At 42.4% G+C, this 21,011-nt stretch overlaps 1 protein-coding gene across 2 annotated transcripts; it reads left to right on the top strand.

Moving 5' to 3' along the window:
* The first annotated feature begins 3,933 nt into the window (after positions 1 to 3,933).
* uqcc1 (ubiquinol-cytochrome c reductase complex assembly factor 1) lies at positions 3,934 to 19,388 on the top strand. Of its 2 annotated transcripts, XM_076095923.1 has the most exons (10): positions 3,934 to 4,156; positions 5,268 to 5,375; positions 7,523 to 7,630; positions 8,860 to 8,932; positions 10,167 to 10,224; positions 11,044 to 11,152; positions 16,408 to 16,485; positions 16,574 to 16,687; positions 18,611 to 18,783; positions 18,814 to 19,388. In XM_076095923.1, exons 1-9 carry the CDS (start codon positions 4,052 to 4,054, stop codon positions 18,743 to 18,745), a joined length of 888 nt encoding a protein of 295 aa, XP_075952038.1. In that variant the 5' UTR covers positions 3,934 to 4,051; the 3' UTR covers positions 18,746 to 18,783; positions 18,814 to 19,388. The 2 variants fall into 2 exon arrangements, with proteins under 2 accessions (XP_075952038.1, XP_075952037.1); XM_076095922.1 differs by having other exon boundaries at positions 18,611 to 19,388.
* Positions 19,389 to 21,011: the final 1,623 nt, after the last annotated feature.

The following is a 21,011-nucleotide window of genomic DNA, read 5'->3' as shown; positions in this document are numbered from 1 at the left end:
CCTTTGACCTTTGTTTTCTTTGCACTTTCTCACACACACACACACACACACACACACACACACATGTTCACACACACTGTGTAGTACTGCGGGCAGGATGGCGGCGTGGCAGCCGTTATTTATGTCTGCTTTCTTTAGCGAGGTTTCTCACAGGAACAGGAGCCGAGCAGGAATCCTGCTCTTCCTCTGAGTCCGCCATCGATCAGTCTTTATTAATACAAACACACACAAGTGAACGCACAAGACTTAGACAAAGCTGCATACCAGACAATCACACATCAACACATATGCATGAACACAAAAGACACTAATGCATGTTGGGTATGCTGAGTAGAGCACTCTAATTAGATTGTTTTATTTAATCTCTTGTTTCTTCACTCTGTTGTAAAGCACTTTGAACTGGAGCCCCTGAATGAAAGCTGCTGGATAGATAAAGTTTATTTAAGTTTATTTTTTTATTATTATGTTTATTAATTTATCTTTTTGCTGACGTACACACTCACAGAAAAAAACAACGGTATTTTTGGAAGGAGAGAGACAGACGTGGAGCCTGACGTCTCACAACACATCATATAATAACATTCACTCTACTTCCTGGAGACATGAGTTTTTATGTACTTGTACTTTAATAAGTATATGTTACAGTCACCTCATTATGGAGGAAGATATTGGGACTTTTCGACCCATTTAACAAGCAGAACGTTTCCTGCTCGGCCTCAGACTACGTCCAGAGATCGGAAACATTTCTGATGTAAAATGTTAGTGCCTTCCAATTCATCATGTAACCATAGCGACTACAGAATGCTTTGTGAACGCTTGAGATTAGAAAATGAAATCGAGTTTAAAGGAGACACGAGATAAATGAAGTTGTATAGAAGTTAAAGTTACTACGAGAAACTTTTAACATTTATTATGACGAGAAGAGAGAAGATGTTCTGTTTATAGAGTTATTCTTGATGCTCGTCATCGGAGCCACCGGGTCGGATTCTGGTGAAACCAGATGAAATCATGCAGGTTCACCAGAAACCCCTTCAGCTCAGACTCCAGCAGAGACCGGTCCACCGTGGAGAGACCCAGATCCTCCAGCAGAGACCGGTCCACCGTGGAGAGACCCAGATCCGGCTTCACCTGCAGCCTTGGACCTGCAGTCGGAGCTCCGGAGGGAGGAGGAGAGCTCAGTGTTCCTTTCATGCCTATTAGAGGGTTCCACCAGTGTTTTTTATTTTTGTTTGCCGGATTATAAACGAAACTGTCAAACTCATAAAATGTAATCTAGTTGGCACATTTTAAGTCTGGAGCGGAGGCAGACTGCTGGGACTTTTGGTGGCTTCCTGGGAGGGTTATTGAAACGCTAGATCGAGGTCATAGATGGGAAATGTGTGTGTGTGTGTGCGTGTGTGTGTGTGTGTGTTGCCAGGTGAGGTCACTGCAGAGAGTACAGCATCTGACCGACTGCAGAGGAAATAGCGGTGGCTAGACCTGACGCTACCCCACTCGGCCGCGTCTCATAACTCACAGCTGGATTAATTTTGTAAGTGTTCAGGTTCAGCATCAATCTGAAGCCGCTGATTTCACTTCCTCACAAACGGGCCAGAAAACTCCACCTGACCTTTTTAGTTCTTTCCTTTCACGCACTTTCATTCTGTTTCTCTCTTGCAGGTCTGTCGTCATCTTCTCTCTCTCTCTCTCTCTCTCTCTCTCTCTCTCTCTCTCTCTGTCTCTGTCTCTCTCTCTCTCTCTCTCTCTCTCTGTCTCTCTCTTTTTTGTCTCTCTCTCTCTCTCTCTGTCTCTGTCTCTGTCTCTCTCTCTCTCTGTCTCTGTCTCTGTCTCTCTCTCTCTCTCTCTCTCTCTGTCTCTCTCTCTCTCCCGTCTCCTCTCTCTCTCTCTCTCTCTCTCTCTCGCTCTCTGTCTCTCGCTCTCTGTCTCTCTCTCTCTGTCTCTCTCTCTCTCCCGTCTCCTCTCTCTCTCTCGCTCTCGCTCTCTGTCTCTCTCTCTCTGTCTCTCTCTCTCTCCCGTCTCCTCTCTCTCTCTCTCTCACACACACCATTTCTTCATCAATCATCATCCATTAGTGATCGATTGATACAAGCTGTGACTTTAGGAATCAAAGGGCTACACGGGATAAATGATAAAAATACAAAATAACAACAGGAACACTGACTCCTGCCTGCTCTCGGTCTTCTTTCATTCGTGCCAGGATACTGAATACTGTATATAAACTGTTCTCTTAATGTCAGTAAGTGTAAAATCAACTGTTTCTTTCTGTCTTTCTGCTAAACTACAAACTCATGTTCTGCCCATGAACAATATTTGGACAATGTGCCATCTGTGCAGGAGAAAATCCGACCGTCCACACTTCGGAGATGCGGAGATTCGGACTTTTCGCAGTTGCCATCTTGGATTACCACCGTCGCCATGTTGGTTTTTTTGCAACCAGTAAACAAAGTACATGTGAGGCTGATAGAAGGTCTTTTAGTTTTGTGGGTATTTGGTCATAAACCAAAGTATTGGACATATTAAAATGTTGACCTGATGATGGCGCTATGATGAAAAAAGTCAGAGAATCACCAAAGTTATTACAATTGAATCCATCGAATACAGTTGTTGAGATCAAAACCAGGAACGTGAACCTCAAGGAGGCGCCAGAGGAAAAGGTCAGGGATTCAACAAAGTCATCGTCTGGATCAAATTTCACAGCAATGCATCCAATATCTGTTGATGTATTTCAGTCTGGATGGTGGACGTTGCCCTGATCAGAGAGCCACGCTAGCAGCAGATGTCTCTGCAGGTTGACGTCTTACATAAAAGTAATTTGTGTTTTACAAGAATGAAAACGTTGTGTTCATGTGTCGGTTTGGGTGTCAAACTAGATTTATATGCCAGTGTTTGTAGAAGATGGACTAACACATTATCCTCTCAAGTCCTTCATGCAGAACTGCGTTACACGCTGTGATTGTCTGAGCTTCAGCAGGAAGCAGCTGATTAGCTGGATGGCTTTGAACAGTCTGTGGAGGCAGCCATGCGTAGATAGTCCCTTCGTGATGGTAATCTGAAAGGATGACTGTTCCTGTGATGGAAGAGAAAAATGAGACTTCAGCATTGAATCAAATAACTGTAATCGTGTGAAAGAGGGTCATTTGTGGCGAGTCTGCAGGTCTGAGGAGCCTTTTAGCCTCTTCTTGTTCACTGTTTTGGTTTAGTGGCCTGAACATTTGAGTCTGAGCCACGTTTCAGCCTCTTTAGGCAGCTGTTTGCAGTGAAAAAGCTCCGATAAACCACAGCACACAGCAAAGTCGAGCAACAAGCAGCTAAATGCCAACATTTTCTGAGGAGTGAGCAGAGACAGAAGCAGAGCTGAATATTGAACCACATGTTGCTGTATTTAGGCAATTATTTGCTTACCTGTTGTACATAGCAACTATATGGTGGTGCATTTGTATTGTATGGTGTAATTTTCAGTTAATTCATTGGTTTATGTCTTTATTTTATTTTTTTACAGTTTGATGTTGTGCTGCCTCTGTGCCCCATTTTCATAAAGAAGCACCACACAAATCATGATATTACAGCAAATTATAGGTTTGAATTACAGGATGAAAAGGTAATTATTTATGGGAAGTGCAGATGAGTAGCCTACATGACAATACTATAAGTTCCCACAGGCAGTGCGTCATATTAATAGTGTATATATACACACCAGGGCAAATTACTTTTATATGAATAACCTACATGGCAATACATATTTTTTGAACTAAGGGGATGTTTAAATGACTTTGAACCCATTGGTAAATACGTTGGATCTACAATACAAAATAAAAACAAAACAATATTAAAAATCGTCAGCATTAATAAACCGCTGTCCAAGCGGAACCATTTTTCTTCGGGGAACCTTTGTTTCTGGTCGGACAGAATTCGGCGCCGGACTAATCCCGTTGACATTGCTGAGAAAGGAGGAGGAGGAGGAGACAGGAACACGACTGTTGTTACCAAACCTGAAGGTTTCACTGGAGGAAGCCGCTTCTTCGCTGTGACATTAAGACACGGAGAGAGAGTCATGTATCGGCGGCCGCTGCAGTCTGCGGTCAGAAACGTTATTAACGTTAATAATCATGTTATTAACGTTAATAACGTCACAGCGTCCAGAGCCGCCTACGGGAAGGTAATGAGCTAATGTTAGCTTAGCCGGCTAATTGGATTTGATTAAACCAACATTACATTCTTTAGCAAGCACTAACGGATTGTTTTTAATACACAGCGACAGGAAGTGATAACATGAAAGATGTACTGTAATAACTAGTTATTTAATAACTTGTATTGTGTTTATAATGTGTGTTGAGTTGTTATCGAACCACAACATCACCAACTCTCACAGTTTAAAGAGTTTAACTAGTTGCCTCTCACAGCTGTTAGTTTAAAGAGTTTAACTAGTTACCTCTCACAGCTGTTAGTTTAAAGAGTTTAACTAGTTGCCTCTCACAGCTGTTAGTTTAAAGAGTTTAACTAGTTGCCTCTCACAGCTGTTAGTTTAAAGAGATTAACTAGTTGCCTCTCACAGCTGTTAGTTTAAAGAGTTTAACTAGTTACCTCTCACAGCTGTTAGTTTAAAGAGTTTAACTAGTTACCCCTCACAGCTGTTAGTTTAAAGAGTTTAACTAGTTACCTCTCACAGCTGTTAGTTTAAAGAGTTTAACTAGTTACCTCTCACAGCTGTTAGTTTAAAGAGTTTAACTAGTTGCCTCTCACAGCTGTTAGTTTAAAGAGATTAACTAGTTACCTCTCACAGCTGTTAGTTTAAAGAGTTTAACTAGTTGCCTCTCACAGCTGTTAGTTTAAAGAGTTTAACTAGTTACCCCTCACAGCTGTTAGTTTAAAGAGTTTAACTAGTTACCTCTCACAGCTGTTAGTTTAAAGAGTTTAACTAGTTACCTCTCACAGCTGTTAGTTTAAAGAGTTTAACTAGTTACCCCTCACAGCTACAGAAATATCGTATATCATTTATTTTTTACAGTGTTATTGTTTTTCTCATTTGACTTTTAAATATCGCAACACTGCAGCAGTTATCATAGAATCCTATGAAATCATGGAAACTGTTGATCCCCGATATTTATTTATTTATTTATTTATTCCCTCCAACAACAATGTATCACTTCTACTGTTTATGTAAGTTAATACATGTTTGGTAGCGTATGAAACTGATTTACGGTCAAATATCTGCTTGTTCTTCTACTCTCGGACTGTTTATATCTGATTCTCTCTGCGTCTCCGTCCAGGTGTTGCATCAAGAAGCCGGTTTCTCCAGAGCTTCAGCAGCTTGTCAACTGGCCAGAGTGTCTTCTCCCAGTTTAACACCATGTCGGACACTTCACCTCACCTCACAGGTAACAAGACACACTCACAGAGACACAGGTGTAACGGCTTAAGAGACGATTGATTTAGTATGTAGCGACTCCTCTGGTTGTATAGAAGTCTATGAGAAAATGACTCTACTTCTCTCTTGATTTATTACCTCAGTAAACATTGTAAACATGAGTTTATGGTCTCAATCTCTAGTTTCAAGTCTTCTTCAATACAGCATGATGTTCATTTAGTACATTATGGTCCATTTAGAGTCAAACGGACCATAAAGCAGGGGATGCTTTAGGGCGGGGCTACACAGTGATTGACAGGTCTCTACCAGAGACGTATACGGCGTCTCTACGTCACTCCTCCTCAGTCCAGATATGGTCACTTCCTGTTCACTGGTTGCAAAAAACCACAACATGGCGACGGCCGACACGCCAAACTGAAGGCTTCAAAACATCAGTCCACAAATAATAGAGGACGTCACGGTGACTACGTCCACTTCTTATAGACAGACTATTGTTACAAACCCGAGTGGAAGAAGAGATTTTATGTTGAGGACAAGTTGGAGGTTCTTCATTTTACTTTGGTTCCTCTGCTTTTACTTTTCCTCTCTATAACATTTAAAACAGACTCACTGACATAATATTCTATCATAAGCCCGTGTCTTGTGTTCACCACTTTTATTGAAGAATAGCGAACAAAGTTCCACCAACTCAGCAACAAATATATTGTTTTATTATTAAACCCTTTGAGATGTACCATCTCGTTTTCAAGGGGTTCCTTAACGACAATTATACAAAACATTTAACAAAAAGCTAAAATAACAAGATAATTAAACAATACCAAATATGACAAAAAATAAATATGAAATAAGACATAAAATCAGGAGGTCGTACTCAAACGGAGCATAAACATGGATCATTCTTTCACAGGTTATAGAAAAGCAATAACTAATCATTTTCCTGTGACGTCTTCACAATAAAAGTGAAATGTAGGTTTTGCGTTCAGAGCAAAAACAATAAGTTAAGAGTTTAATCTGACTGTTATCTTGCTGCAGAGATTCAGGGCCATGTGTTGAGTGACTCCACATGTTCAGTAGATGTGTGTCTGACCTTCATGGTGATGAAGAGTAACACAACTGTCAGGACATGAAGGCAGCTTAGTGTGTGTGAGTGTGTGTGTGTGATTTAATGAGGGTCAGACAGTAAAAACACAGAGAACATTAAGCCCCCTTTAAAGGCCTCGGCACACTGAGGGTGTTTGTTCTGTGGAGTTAATTCCCACGTCAACGTGTTCTTTGAAGACGTCACACAGAAACATGAATAATACGCGTTTCTTTTCAGAGCTCGGTTGATATTTCTGAACTTTCGCACAAAGAATAAAAGCATAAACCAATCAGGTCGTGAGGAACCGACGGATTCGAAAAGTAACAACATGGAGGCTCTGTAGTCTGAACAAAGACTACTATTTTCAACCTTGACAAAGGCAGCACAGACCAGATCCACTCCTTCTGTTCTTACCTTTCACAATAAAAGCCCTAGATGTAACTGTTTACCAGAGGGAACTCAAGTTAAACTAAACTCAGACAGACTGTCGCTGGCAGTATTAATACGGGTTAGTTAGGTTAAGTACAAGTTAAGGCCTTTGAACACAGAGAACGTGAGAATTAACGACAACGAAACAAAATGCAAAAGACTCTCCTGCGAATATTGTATGTCATGGGCTTTTATTGTGAAAGGTAAGAAGGGAAGGAGTGGATCTGGTCTGCGCTGTCTTTGTCAACGTTGAAAGGAGTAATAAAGTTTTAAAGGATTACAGAGCCTCCGTGTTGTCGTTTTTATAAACAACACGATGTGATTGGTCGATACCTTTTATTATAAAACTACACGTTCTGTGACGACGCATAATGTTTGTTAGTTTTGTGTGAAAGTCCTCGTGACATAATAATTAATCACACGACTAACGAGCTTTAAGGAGTCATGTGTTTTATGCTGTGTCGTCTGTCAAAGCTGCTTTCACTCCCTCATCTTCTATGTCTTCTCTCTCACTCTCCTCCTTTCATCTCGTCTCTTCATCTCTCCCTCCTCTTCCTCCTCTCCTCTCTCTTTTCTCTCCCACATTTCTTCTCCTGTCGTCTCCTCTTTCCTCTCCTCCTCACCACGTTTTTTTTCTCGTCCTTCAGCTCTTTAACGTGAAGGAGACGCGGCAGCACACGGAGGAAGAGGTCGGGGCCTTCACGAAGCTCATCGAGGCGATGGGCTTCACGGGACCGCTCAAATACAACAAATGGGTGAGTGATGAAGGAGGGAGGAAGCATGAAGGAATGGAGGGACCAAGGAAGAGGTGAAGAACATGAGAGGGAGTAGAGAGTTCTCTCAGTTCAGCTCCTTCAGGAGTCGCAGATAACAAAGAAATCACAAAGTTATGAAAGTTAGGTCAAAGTCAACTCAGAAAATAGAATTATAGGAAGGTTTGAGATGGGCGATACATTTAATAATTCAATCATTCAACCTTCAGAGTGTAAATAAAGTTTTAAAGTTAATGTTAACCATCAGAGTGTAAATAAAGTTTTAACGTTAACCATCACAGTTTAAATAAAGTTTTAACGTTAACCATCAGAGTGTAAATAAAGTTTTAACGTTAACCATCACAGTTTAAATAAAGTTTTAACGTTAACCATCACAGTTTAAATAAAGTTTTAACGTTAACCATCAGAGTGTAAATAAAGTTTTAACGTTAACCATCACAGTTTAAATAAAGTTTTAACGTTAACCATCAGAGTGTAAATAAAGTTTTAACGTTAACCATCACAGTTTAAATAAAGTTTTAACGTTAACCATCACAGTTTAAATAAAGTTTTACTGACGATGGTTCTCCTCGTGTGTGCGTGTGGTGGTCAGAGGAGGACTGACCTCCCAGCAGGAGCTTCATTTATTAAATGTTGTTCCCAGCATGTGAACACATAACAACTCAAACACACCACAGCATCTCTCACTGCTGCACACACTGCTTCTATACAGTATGTGTATTATATATATATATATATATATATATATATATATATATATATATCTATCTATCTATCTATCTATCTATCTGTCTATCTATATATATATATATATATATCTATATCTATATATCTATATCTATCTTTCTCTATCTCTCTTATACAACTGTTACTCTGTCAAAAGTTCAAAGGAATTCATTTATTTATCTCTTATACATCCTTTATTTAACCAGGTGGTTAAAAAAAAAAAAAAACGGCAAAAGATCAAATAGATTTCAGATAACAGAAACAAACCAGCCGGTTGCATCAATTAAAGATTTTTCATTCAGTGTTTTATAACTTCATTCAGTACTCAAATCATCCTTAATGCTGTTAACGCAGGTCCATCTACTGCATACATATATAATTACTGATTCATCGTGGACATGACAATCATTTTAGCTGCAGTGTGTTTCCTGTTAAACATGTTTATGATCTTACTCATTTATTGTTTTCTCCCTTTTTGTCTTCAGAAAATCAAGATCGCTGCGTTGCGGATGTACACGTGCTGCGTAGAGAGAATCAACTACGACGACTTCTTTGACAGTAAGTGAGAAATGAAAGTGCTGCTCCTCTATGAAACACAACCGTCATGAGTAGAGGAGACAGAACTAGAACATGTCTGTAGTGAGAACAACAGTTATGATGACATCAGTCATTAAAGAGAAGGAAACATGCACGTTGAGTCTCTTTGAGCGCTGAACGAGTGACGTAAAGGCTGGAAAAGCTGTTTATCGCTTGTAGGTCCAGGTCCTGATAGAACGGCATCAAAGATACCGTATCCCTGAGCTTCCTCTTTCTTAGCGTCGTCATTTCATTGCTGTTGTTCTGCTCCGACCAGCATCAAACGTCTTGATTGTGATGTTAAAAGACGTTGGGAGACGTTACACGGGTCCCTAAATGATCTGGAGAAAGTTGTCTGAGTGTAGAGGAGAACATCCTGTCGATAACACTGAACACACACGCTGAGGAAAAGCTGGAAAATCATTTGTTTAAAATGGCAGAGGAGCGGTTCAGAGTCCAAACGTCGGAGTCGTCCCGGTCCAAACGGAGACACTTTTATTTGACACTGTACTAGCTGGCACACGGAGACCAACTCTCTCTAATATTGCTCCGTCACTTGGAGACCGTATGTCCCGTCTGTGTCCTCTGATTGGTTCACAGGGCTGCTGCTATCGGACGTGATGCTTGAAGGCTGCAACTAATTATTAGTTTTATTAGTGTTTAACCTGCAGATTCTTTGTTGTGTCTATAAAATATGAACCTGAAGCACCAGATGATTTTTGTTAAATGTGTGTTATGTAAAGACTTAATAAATATTAAATATTCTGCTTCCCTTCACCTTCACCGCCTGACATTATGAATCAGATTAAATGCATTCAGGCTCATATTTCCTCACGTTTAGGAGCTTTTACTGCTTTAGCGTCGTCTTCACATCACTTTCTATTTTCAAGAACAGTTTAAATTTGTGTCGCTGCATCCGAGGGAGTGTTTGTCTCTACCTGATGATGTTTATTGCCTTTGTTTGGATTCCTATCTGTTTTTTATTTATGTGAATTCTTGACCACATTTAGATATTGAAATAACTAGCTTTGTAAATGACTAAAACAAACATGTTTTTATATTTAATCTAATCATTTGGAAGCTTTACTGACACCCACCAGAACAGCTCGACAAATCAATTAATGGATCTTAAAATACTATTATCACCAATAATAATAATGCTGGTCATGCAAATAAAGATGTCGTAACGCTGGTTATCGCTGTGTGTTTGTTTCAGAGTGCTCCCTCCCAGACACACTCAACTCTTGGTTCTTGGTAGCGCAGCTGCACGTGTGGTGAGTCTCTCTCTCACACACACGCACACACACACACACACACACACACACACACACACACACACACACACACATATGCTCACTATTTGTTTCCTCATCTCACGTCTTTGTTTCCTCGTCTCGTGTCTTTGTTTCCTCGTCTCGTGTCTTTGTTTCCTCGTCTCGTGTCTTCGTTTCCTCGTCTCGTGTCTTCGTTTCCTCGTCTCGTGTCTTCGTTTCCTCGTCTCGTGTCTTCGTTTCCTCGTCTCGTGTCTTCGTTTCCTCGTCTCGTGTCTTCGTTTCCTCGTCTCGTGTCTTCGTTTCCTCGTCTCGTGTCTTCGTTTCCTCGTCTCGTGTCTTCGTTTCCTCGTCTCGTGTCTTCGTTTCCTCGTCTCGTGTCTTCGTTTCCTCGTCTCGTGTCTTTGTTTCCTCGTGTCTTCGTTTCCTCGTGTCTTCGTTTCCTCGTCTCGTGTCTTCGTTTCCTCGTCTCGTGTCTTCGTTTCCTCGTCTCGTGTCTTCGTTTCCTCGTCTCGTGTCTTCGTTTCCTCGTCTCGTGTCTTTGTTTCCTCGTGTCTTCGTTTCCTCATCTCGTGTCTTCGTTTCCTCGTCTCGTGTCTTCGTTTCCTCGTCTCGTGTCTTCGTTTCCTCGTCTCGTGTCTTCGTTTCCTCGTCTCGTGTCTTCGTTTCCTCGTCTCGTGTCTTCGTTTCCTCTTCTCGTGTCTTTGTTTCCTCGTCTCGTGTCTTTGTTTCCTCGTCTCGTGTCTTTGTTTCCTCTTCTCGTGTCTTTGTTTCCTCTTCTCGTGTCTTTGTTTCCTCGTCTCGTGTCTTCGTTTCCTCTAGGATGTGTTTGGTGCGGATGCGTCAGGAGGGCAGAGAAGGAAAGTACATGTGTCGTTACATCGTCCACTCAATGTGGGAGGACGTAGAGCAGAGGAGCAAAATCATGGGGGTGAGTTCAGTGTGTGTGTGTGCGTGTGCGTGTGCGTGTGTGTGTGTGTCATGTTTACCGGTAATATCGTGTGACAATAACGCCGCTATATGCATCTTCATAGAAACCCAGATAGTAGAATTATTCCCCACAGATTGTCTACAGATACGTGGAGATGAAAGGGGAGCAGGGCCCCGTTCCTCGTACGTGGCTAACTGAGTTAGCCGGATACTTTTCAGGATAAGATGACGTAGATCAGGCTTTTCGGTTCCACGAAGCAAGTTTGGCAAAATCACCATGGCAACACATCCATAAGCTTGAAGCTGCTCCAGCGCTAACTGAAGGTAGCTGGATAAGCTGCCACTCCCCCGGAAAACATGGCAGCTCCTGTCATATACGGTAGTCTAATGCGCTTGCGCATATACTGGGGGTTATACGGGAGTTCCAGAAATGCATGTAAAGTGAGACACACGGTGATCCATTAAAGCAGCTGAGCAAACTAAGAAGCCTCTATTGCATTAATGTACAGCTCCCTTCCTCAGAGATCCACTGATGAAGGAGGATATTAGTTAGATTAGTGTTTTATAGGGAGAGAGTTCTTCCACATCACCAAGATCGTTATCACATCATGATGACTTCCTGTACGAGCGCTATCCATTCTGCCCACAAGGAATCATTTATTTACAGAGCTTCTGGAGCATACATTGAACACCACACGCTGCAGCCGAGCATTGACTCTCACACACTGGATGCAGCCTTGAGCTGTTCTGCGAGTGGTACATTGTTGTTCAGTGTCGGCGATGCGGAGAACATGGGGAAAGCCGCTGCATGCCGTGCTGTTGGTGAAGTTTATTAGGCGCTTAATAAAGTTATGGATGTGTTCATTACATCACCATGGCACATATTGTACTGACTCAGCATTCTGAGTAATGTGTGTGTGTGTTAGTGTTTACTTGCTCTCATGTCCTCTTGATGGCTGCGTTGCATACATGAGGGTTAAAGCACTCATAATGATATGACAGTGTTATTAGTACACCAGCATATCATTACTGTAGAACATGATGAAGGTGGACTCATGATAAGAACAGAGAGAATCACACTATTTATCTTCACTGCTTCAGTTGATTGAATGTCTGATGATGAATAACACACACACACACACACTGATCCGCCCACACACAGACTCACACACACATATTCAAACTGCTAGTTCTATATGGTAATCTACACATACATGTGTACACATATATATAGTACATGATACATGAGGGCATACAGTACATATGTCCTCATATTAATGAGGATCAGTTAGATCCTCTTTGGGCTTGTTTTTATCTTATTCTGAAAGAGTTGAGATCATTATTGTCGCTATAGATCTCATTGGATGATGCATTCATGAAGCCTACTGCCAGCAGCTCATTTAAAGACATATCATCTGATTGGTTGGGGTGATGAGGCATTAAAATGAGCCGATACATTTACAACACTTACGCATTTAACGTGTCTGTGATATTCTGCGTGCTTCTTGTCTAGCCCTCACAGCGGTGGAGGTGTTAGATTTAGCCGTGATTATGGTCTTGAATTCCTCACATGCGTTCATGATCATCTCCTGCTCGTCAGCGCAGTAAAAAGAGGCTCTTTCTTTGACTTTATTTAACATTGTACTGTTAGAAAATCATGGTTTTGGTGATCGACGCTTCCCCCTTTTGAAGTAGGACGGGCACGCGCAATTATCCTGATCCTGATCGTCTGGTTCCAATTAACGAGACTGTTTGAGAGGATCAGCCTCTCAGCAAACCGACATAGCCTGATGTCAATCATCTCGTTAATTTAGGCTGCTAACAGGACTTTTGATCGACTTAGTTGACCCACGTACGAGGAACGGGTCCCTGGTCTCCTTGAGTCTGAAAACAACTTTAATTTAAATATTTGTTCTTTCAAGTTGTGTTGTATCAATATTGTATCGATACGGTGATATGAGACTAGATATCGTCTCATATTTGGGATTTCATAACATGACGTCTTCTGCTGGTGTCAAAGGCAACATTACAGTAAAGTGATGTAACTTTTGAACTTACCAGACTGTTGTTGTTGTTGTTATTAATAGACCCTGATCAGGCTTTTTGTTTCCAATGAGTGTGAAGAGTTTTGAAGCACCTCACGTTTTTACAGGATTGCCCTGAACGCCTCGTATTCAACGCAAAAGGCTGAAAAGCTCTGAATGTTATTAGTTTTATTTAATTGTTTTCTCTCACCTGGAGCTGAATGACTTCAATAACCGCAGCAAACTGCAAGAAAGCAACAAAAACGAAGTGTTTTCTCCCTGAACGTTTATCCACATAGATTATTTATCATTAAATCACTTCATGGAAATATATTGTTTAAACCACCAACAGTCAACTCAGCTATCGTCACCATATCGAGGTATTCGGTTAAAAAAAGTATTGTGTTATTAGATTGTCTCCATATCGCCTTAAACCACAACTCACTTTCACTGTGGATTCATCTGCTGACGACTAATCGATTAATCAGATCGTCTATAAAACATCAAAAAGCTTCAAATGACCAACAGTCGGTTTACAGCGTAGTAGAACCGTGAAGACCAAACACGGGTAGAATACATCATATTAATACTGTATTCATATAATGACGTCACACAGAAACCCTGTTGAACGCAAGTGTGAATGTTCTCTGCCTCCTTCTGTTGGATACATATTCATTCTTTCTGAAAACATTTCCGCTCTGAGCTCAGATGTAACGGCGCTTTGAGTTTTATTCGTGCCCTTGCATGCTACATGGATGCCGGTTGTTTGTTTAAAGTCCTGCGTCAGCATAATTGTGCCAACGGTTCTCAGAGCGGCGAGCAGAGCCTGGCCGCGGTCACCGCGTCCACAGAGCTGCTCCTCTATTCGCTCAGTGGAGCAGCTCACTGACATCACACACTGACAGCTGAGCTTTCAGAGAGACGTCCTCGTGCTCAGACTCTTAAGAGTGGCGACAAAGATTATAGATTATTGTAGCGGCTGAACAGTTGACGCACATCAAAGATGACGGTAAACGTGAACTTATTGTGACTCGTGATCCAAGTCGCTTATATTAACTGATAACAGCCGATGGACTGATGGAAGTTAACGGAGCTTCATGTGACGTGACTTCAGCTTTGTGACAGAAACGGGTCAGAGAAGAGAAATTACAGAGGTGTGTGTGTGGGGGGGGTGGGGGGGGGGTGTTACATGTGTGTTTTCACAGCTGCGTATGTGAACTTTTGTCAGCATGTGTTCATACACTTGTGTGTGTTGATACATGTTGGCACACGTGACTGAGAATCCAGAGATTGATTTGACCTCAAACTCTTAATTTATTTATGAACATCTGGCTGCAGACCAACGCATCCATCTTCAGGAAACAAGTGGAATGAAAAGGAAATATGATGAACAGTCACAAAGAATCCCAAAGGTTTATTTTTTATTAAAAATACCAACAAAATAAATGTAGAGTGAAAGAAAAGACAATTTAAAAAGCAAAAAACACCAAAAGAACATGTAGGCGTCCTCGTAGAAGACAGTTTAAAATAGACTCATCTGTTTATTATACACTATTTACGTAAGTGACTACGAGCAACCACGGCTGAGAGTCACCAGTTAATACGGTCACACGTTAACACGGTCACACGTTAATACGGTCACACGGTCAAGCGTTAGCACGGTCACCAGTTAACACGTTAACATGATCGGTCGTGATCTGAATTCTGAAGAATTTGATTCTGACAACGAAGCGTGACACAACCAGACGTTTAGATGCTGGTAATAGTTTTAATCAACGTTTAACTCGTCTGGATGGTCGGAGCAAAATCACACTTTGCCAATTATCGAACACGTCATTTTGATGACGTCAGCTGTAAAAGGCTCGATAAAGACAGCTAACATGTTAACGCTGCATTCTCTCTAGTGTCCACCAGGGGGCGACTCCTCTGGTTGTATAGAAGTCTATGAGAAAATGACTCTACTTCTCTCTTGATTTATTACCTCAGTAAACATTGTAAACATGAGTTTATGGTCTCAATCTCTAGTTTCAAGTCTTCTTCAATACAGCATGATGTTCATTTAGTACATTATGGTCCATTTAGAGTCACACAGACCATAAAGCAGGGGATGCTTTAGGGCGGGGCTACACGGTGATCGACAGGTCTCTACCAGAGACGTATACGGCGTCTCTACGTCACTCCTCCTCAGTCCAGATATGGTCACTTCCTGTTCACCGGTTGATAAAGAAACAAGATGGCGACGGCCAAAATGCCGAACTGGAGGCTTCAAAACATCCACAAACCAACAAGACGACTACGTCCACTTCTCATAAACAGTTTATTCCTCTGACCTTCTCTAAAGGACGAGTGACTCAGTAAAGACCTGAACAATGACTTCTTTATGAACACAGTTACGGTTCAGATCACGTCCACGCTGGAGAGGAATAACTTTCACTGTTTTCGGAAAGTGTGTGTGTGTGTGTGTGTGTGTGTGTGTGTGTGTGTGTGTGTGTGTGTGTGTGTGTGTGTGTGTGTGTGTGTGTGTGTGTGTGTGTGTGTGTGTGTGTGTGTGTGTGTGTGTGTGTGTGTGTGTGTGTGTGTGTGTGTGTGTGTGTGTGTGTGTGTGTGTATTTTCACAACACACACACAGCAGCAGTGATTGGAGTGGCTCTTAGGTTTCATGCTAATTGTGTTAAGCAGCAGTAAAAACATTGGTCATGTTCTCCATGTTCATAATTACGTCTGCAGCCGGTTGAAACCAACCGAGCAGGAGAATCCGTCAGATTCAACGTTATTGTGCAGAACTTCACTTTGTGACTGTTACATGAACTGCTGGCAGCCCGGCGTGGTTTAGTGGCTCGTGAGGACTGATTGAGGAGTTATTCATAACCGTTGCAGCTGTTTTGGGGCTCAGTGTTTTGCCCGAGGACCCTTTGGCATGTTGACAAGAGGAGCTGGTGATCAAACCAGCAACCCTGTGATGAGTGGACGAGCCGCTCATCTTCAGACCCACTCTGAAGTGTGCTTCATCAGGTCGACATGTTAATGTGTGTCATACTGTGGTTTGTGACCAAATACCTGCAGAACTTAACAGCGTGTTAGCTTTGTTATTGTAGCACATGTTAGCATTACGTCCAGCCTCACAGAGCTGCTAGCAGGACGTTTCTTCCATCCACAGTGGCTCAGAAGGAAGTGACGGAGAGAGGAACTCTGTGCTTAACGTTCATCTCTCTCTTTACATTATTACTTGTAGATCGGTGCGAGCCACAGGAAGGAAGGGATGAAATCGATGACGGAGACGTTTTACGCAGCCATATTTGGATACGATGAGGTGAGAAACACTCGTACAGAAGCGTGCGAGTCTCTCGTGATGACGTGGGATCAGTAACGTGACGGTCGCTGGTGTTGGTGTGCTGTAGGGAATCCTGTCTGATGACTGTGTGCTGGCTGCAGCTCTGTGGAGAAACCTGTTCAACTGTGAGTGTGAGGACCCCGAACAGCTGGAGCTCATGGTGGGATACGTACGCAAACAGGTGTGTGTGCTCTCCTCTATCTGCGTTTACTTCGTGAACACATACACACACACATACACACACACATGCACAGACGTCTTCACTCGTCACAATCATGTTGGACGATTCTGCTACACAGTGATGTCCAGAGTCAATGCAGGAATCAATGTGCCGCTTATGTGAAGTACAGTCAGCGTGTGAATGTCTGAATGTCAGTCTGGAGACTAAAGCTGAACAGTTGATGTCAGCTTTTGAGACTTTAGGGATGGAAATGTTGGTCAGTCGTCTGCTTTGGTCCAGATCAGGAGACAAACCTCTGGTTCTGAAGAGTGAAACCAAAGCTTCACATGTTAAAGCTGCATTCTCTCTAGTGACCACCAGGGGGCGACTCCTCTGGTTGTATAGAAGTCTATGAGAAAATGACTCTACTTCTCTCTTGATTTATTACCTCAGTAAACATTGTAAACATGAGTTTATGGTCTCAATCTCTAGTTTCAAGTCTTCTTCAACACAGCATGATGTTCAAGGATTTCTAAGTCTTGGAAAGAGAAGAGCGAGCGGAGAGGTGTTCAGTCGGCTGCAGTCTGCAACCTCACCACTAGATGTCACTAAATCCTACACTGTCCCTTTAAGAATAGTCGGTATTAAACTGGGACTGGTTCACAACCACACGAGGTTCCTCACTGTCACTTTGAGAGAAGGGTCTTCTTCCTCCTTTTGGTTCGAAGGGTTAAATCCAGTCGATGTTAGACTAAATGTAAACGGAGTATTAGCTCGACGCTACAACCAGACACTCTGTTCTGCCTCACCCACCTCACCCACTCCCCTCTGAGCACTTTACCCCCCCCCCCCCCCTCTCTCTCTGTATATTTTCTTTCCCTCCGTGAGATTGAAAACACTCCTTCAGAAACACCTGCAAGCCTCCAGGACCACCTCCTCCTCCTCCTCCTCCTCTCTCCCATTTACTCCCCCTTCCTTTCATCCCGTCTCCACAGAGTTCTGTTTCACCGTTTGCATCGCTGCTCCTTTTTAACTTTTAATCTTCACCTTCTGCTGCATCTTCTCTTTCTCTTGTAAGCTCTCGTGCAGAACAAGCTGCGATCACCGCCTCACAATAATGTGTGTGTGTGTGTGTGTGTGTGTGTGTGTGTGTGTGTGTGTGTGTGTGTGTGTGTGTGTGTGTGTGTGTGTGTGTGTGTGTGTGTGTGTGTGTGTGTGTGTGTGTGTGTGTGTGTGTGTGTGTGTGTGTGTGTGTGTGTGTGTGTGTGTGTGTGTGTGTGTGTGTGTGTGTGTGTGTGTGTGTGTGTGTGTGTGTGTGTGTGTGTGTGAGAGAATCTCAAACGTAACACGCGTTCACATTTCCAGGGACAGTAAAGACGTTTGTCAGGTTCACTGTCTGAAGACGAGCTCCTCGTTTATTGGTCCTGATGCTTCCTTTGTTTGTCATCAGCTGCTGCACGAGATCACATTTCATCAAATCGTCTTCACGAGTCGCTAAAGGCTGAAATAACAAACGCAGAATGTCTGAAATGTCGACGCGTCGTATATGAAACAGGACGGGAGATAAAGATCTCTGAGGAAGAATGAAAACGGTTTCATAAGAGATTCACTGTGTCAGAGCTCAATGAATCATGTTTATGGACAGTTTAACAGTAAATCTATGAAAATCACATAAACTGAGAGAAATGTCTTTAATACACCTCTGCCTACCAGCTGGTTTCAGGTGTGTTCTTGAGAGACTTTGACCGTGAACGGGAGCTCAACACGTCGGGTTCATACTGGAGACGTTTTTACAGTCTAAACGTGTCACAATGATGATCTTAGAAGAACGTGACGATGACAAAGTATCCCACAGCAGCTTTAAGAGCTTTGATCTGTAAAAACACATTTCAGTCAACAGCAAACATCTGTATCGGTAAACGATGAGCTTCCTGTCCCGTGCAGATGCAGTATGTGGACGCTCTGGACGGAGACGACCTGATTCTGACCGGAGAAGTGAAGTGGCGCCCTCTGGTGGAGGAGAACGCTCAGAGCATCCTGAAGGTGGCCACGCCCACCTACAACGACACCGGACTGTGAGACGAAGAAGACTCCTCCTCCCTCTCTCTCTCCTCTCTCCCTCCTCCCTCCCTCTCTCTCTCCTCTCTTCTGTCGTAAAAGGAGAGATTCTAAATCTGTTGCTGTAGCTTTCTCATCCACTCCTCTTCCTCTTCCTTCCTCCTGTCTCTGGACGCTTAGTGTAGACAGTCGGGGATTATCTTTCACACACACACACACACACACACACACACACACACACACACACACACACACACATCTGCGAACCAGCCAATCCAACAACGGGAACCGCCATTGCATCATCTTCATCATCTTCCTCCTCCTCCATCGCTGTCCTGTCGGTTCTGAGAGCTTCCTCTCTTCACAAGAAGAGAACAATGAACTCTATTTATGTTGTTGTGAATGCCACGCTGTATTTATAAAGTATTTTGTATACCTCCATGTTTACACTCTGCGCCTCAGACTTCTGTCACCGTCGCTTTAAACGGGTGAAGTCAGGTGACCTGAAGATAACGCTTCTCTTAACGAATGATAGAAACAGTCTGCCTGTCTCGTCCCTCGACGCTCTCAGACCCAACAGGAAGCCGTCGCCACTGCAACTACAAATAAACCACAAGAGTTCTTTTGTTCTTAAAGAAGTGAATAAATAAAATGTTATCTGGAAGTATTGAACTACCGAGCCTCGTTTCTGTGACCTAAAGGGCTAAAAACTGAGCTGCTTTGCTCTGAAGCTTGTTAGCCTAGCATGCTAACGTCCTCGTTCCAGTGGAAATGTAAAGTTAATAACACGATGAGTGTCGGATGTCTCAACGCCACAGAACCAGAGCGACCGGCTGAAGAAGAGCAGGTTTCCCTCCAAATTAAGTGCACATTTTTAAACCGTTTTTCCAGAAAACTCTAAAGAGAATGTGAAGTAAAGCATGTTTCCCTCCACTTCTGTTGTGTGAATAAGAGTTCATTTACTGATCAGATGAACAGCTGGTGGAGCTCATTGGTGCCGTTAAATATCTGCAGAAGAAGAAGAGGTCGTTCAAGAACTTCATCCGGAGAACATGATGGAAATATGAGCTTTGTGTTGGTTTCAGGTGTTAATGTGAGGAAGGTTACGGCCTCCACACACACACACACACACACACACACACACACACACACAGGAGGATGGAAACGTCCAATAGCTGCAGCATCGTATCTTCTAGTGGAGAGAATTCTCTTTTCAGTTCGACCTCGTTGTGTTGTTTGAGTTTCACAATAAGAGCCCAATAAGGACCCTTTGTTATTGTCAGACCCCCGGATCAATAAATACATATTATCTTGAGAATCAAAGATATTTGTCGTCAAGTTAGAATAAAATCCGATGTGAAGCTCCATGAGGACACTGAACCTGTGATTGTTACATCATTGAGGACGTGAACCCTCTAGAGTCTCTGGTTCGTCTCTATTTAAGTACTAAGAACACCAGAAGAAGATTCACTTTGTCAAACAGAGGACACTAAAGAATACCAGCGTGCTGTTCTGACCCACAATCCTTAGCGCAGCAGGTTGAAGGTGCCATGAGGAGGTAGTACTTCCTGATTGGATGATTACTGCGTGTAACAACGTGTACTTTGTATCGGTAGTGTGTACTAGAAGTAAAATATATAAAGTATGTGATTTGTAGCGCAGCTTCTCTCTCATATCGACTGTAGGAGACAAACGAATATTCTACTCAAACCATAATTCATTTAGTTTTTAGCTAAATCCTATAAAATGAGTTGAATGAATGCACGTTATTGAGCTGATTCCACTTCCTCTGACGTGTAGGTGCTGCGTTGGGCCTGCAGAGGGCGCCACACTCCAGCTTCTAGCTCAGCTGACGATGATGCGTCTGAAGGACCTTTTATTTATATTTCTTATTATTATATTATTACTTTACGTGTGATTTTCAGCCCACACACTTTTACAACATCTACAGTTAAAGCAGATTCAGTGAACGGTTTCTCCGTCTGCCTGACGACACGTTCTGATCTCCGTTCAGCTCATCATGTGACTTCACACATCAGTGATTCTACAGGTGTGTCTCCTTCAAGCAAGACAATGCAAACGGGTATTTTTGCATTTTATATTTGTGATGAACTAATATTAGTTTGTAGAAATGTGTTCAAACTAAAACATTTGGGTGTTTTATTGTGAACATTTCTTCCTTTTCAGAAGTTCCTCTTTAACTGTTTAAACAAACTAAATGTAACAATCTGTCCTCTGGAACTCATGGGAACTCTTTTCCTCAAAGTCTGGAGCTGAAAATGTGAAA

Source organism: Anarhichas minor, unplaced genomic scaffold (genome assembly GCF_050575085.1).
Source record: "Anarhichas minor isolate MPS153535 unplaced genomic scaffold, ASM5057508v1 ptg000021l, whole genome shotgun sequence".
In the NCBI taxonomy this organism is placed as follows: domain Eukaryota; kingdom Metazoa; phylum Chordata; class Actinopteri; order Perciformes; family Anarhichadidae; genus Anarhichas; species Anarhichas minor.
The sequence above is the reverse complement of the archived record's forward strand: the minus strand, read 5'-3'. Positions and strand labels throughout refer to the sequence as shown.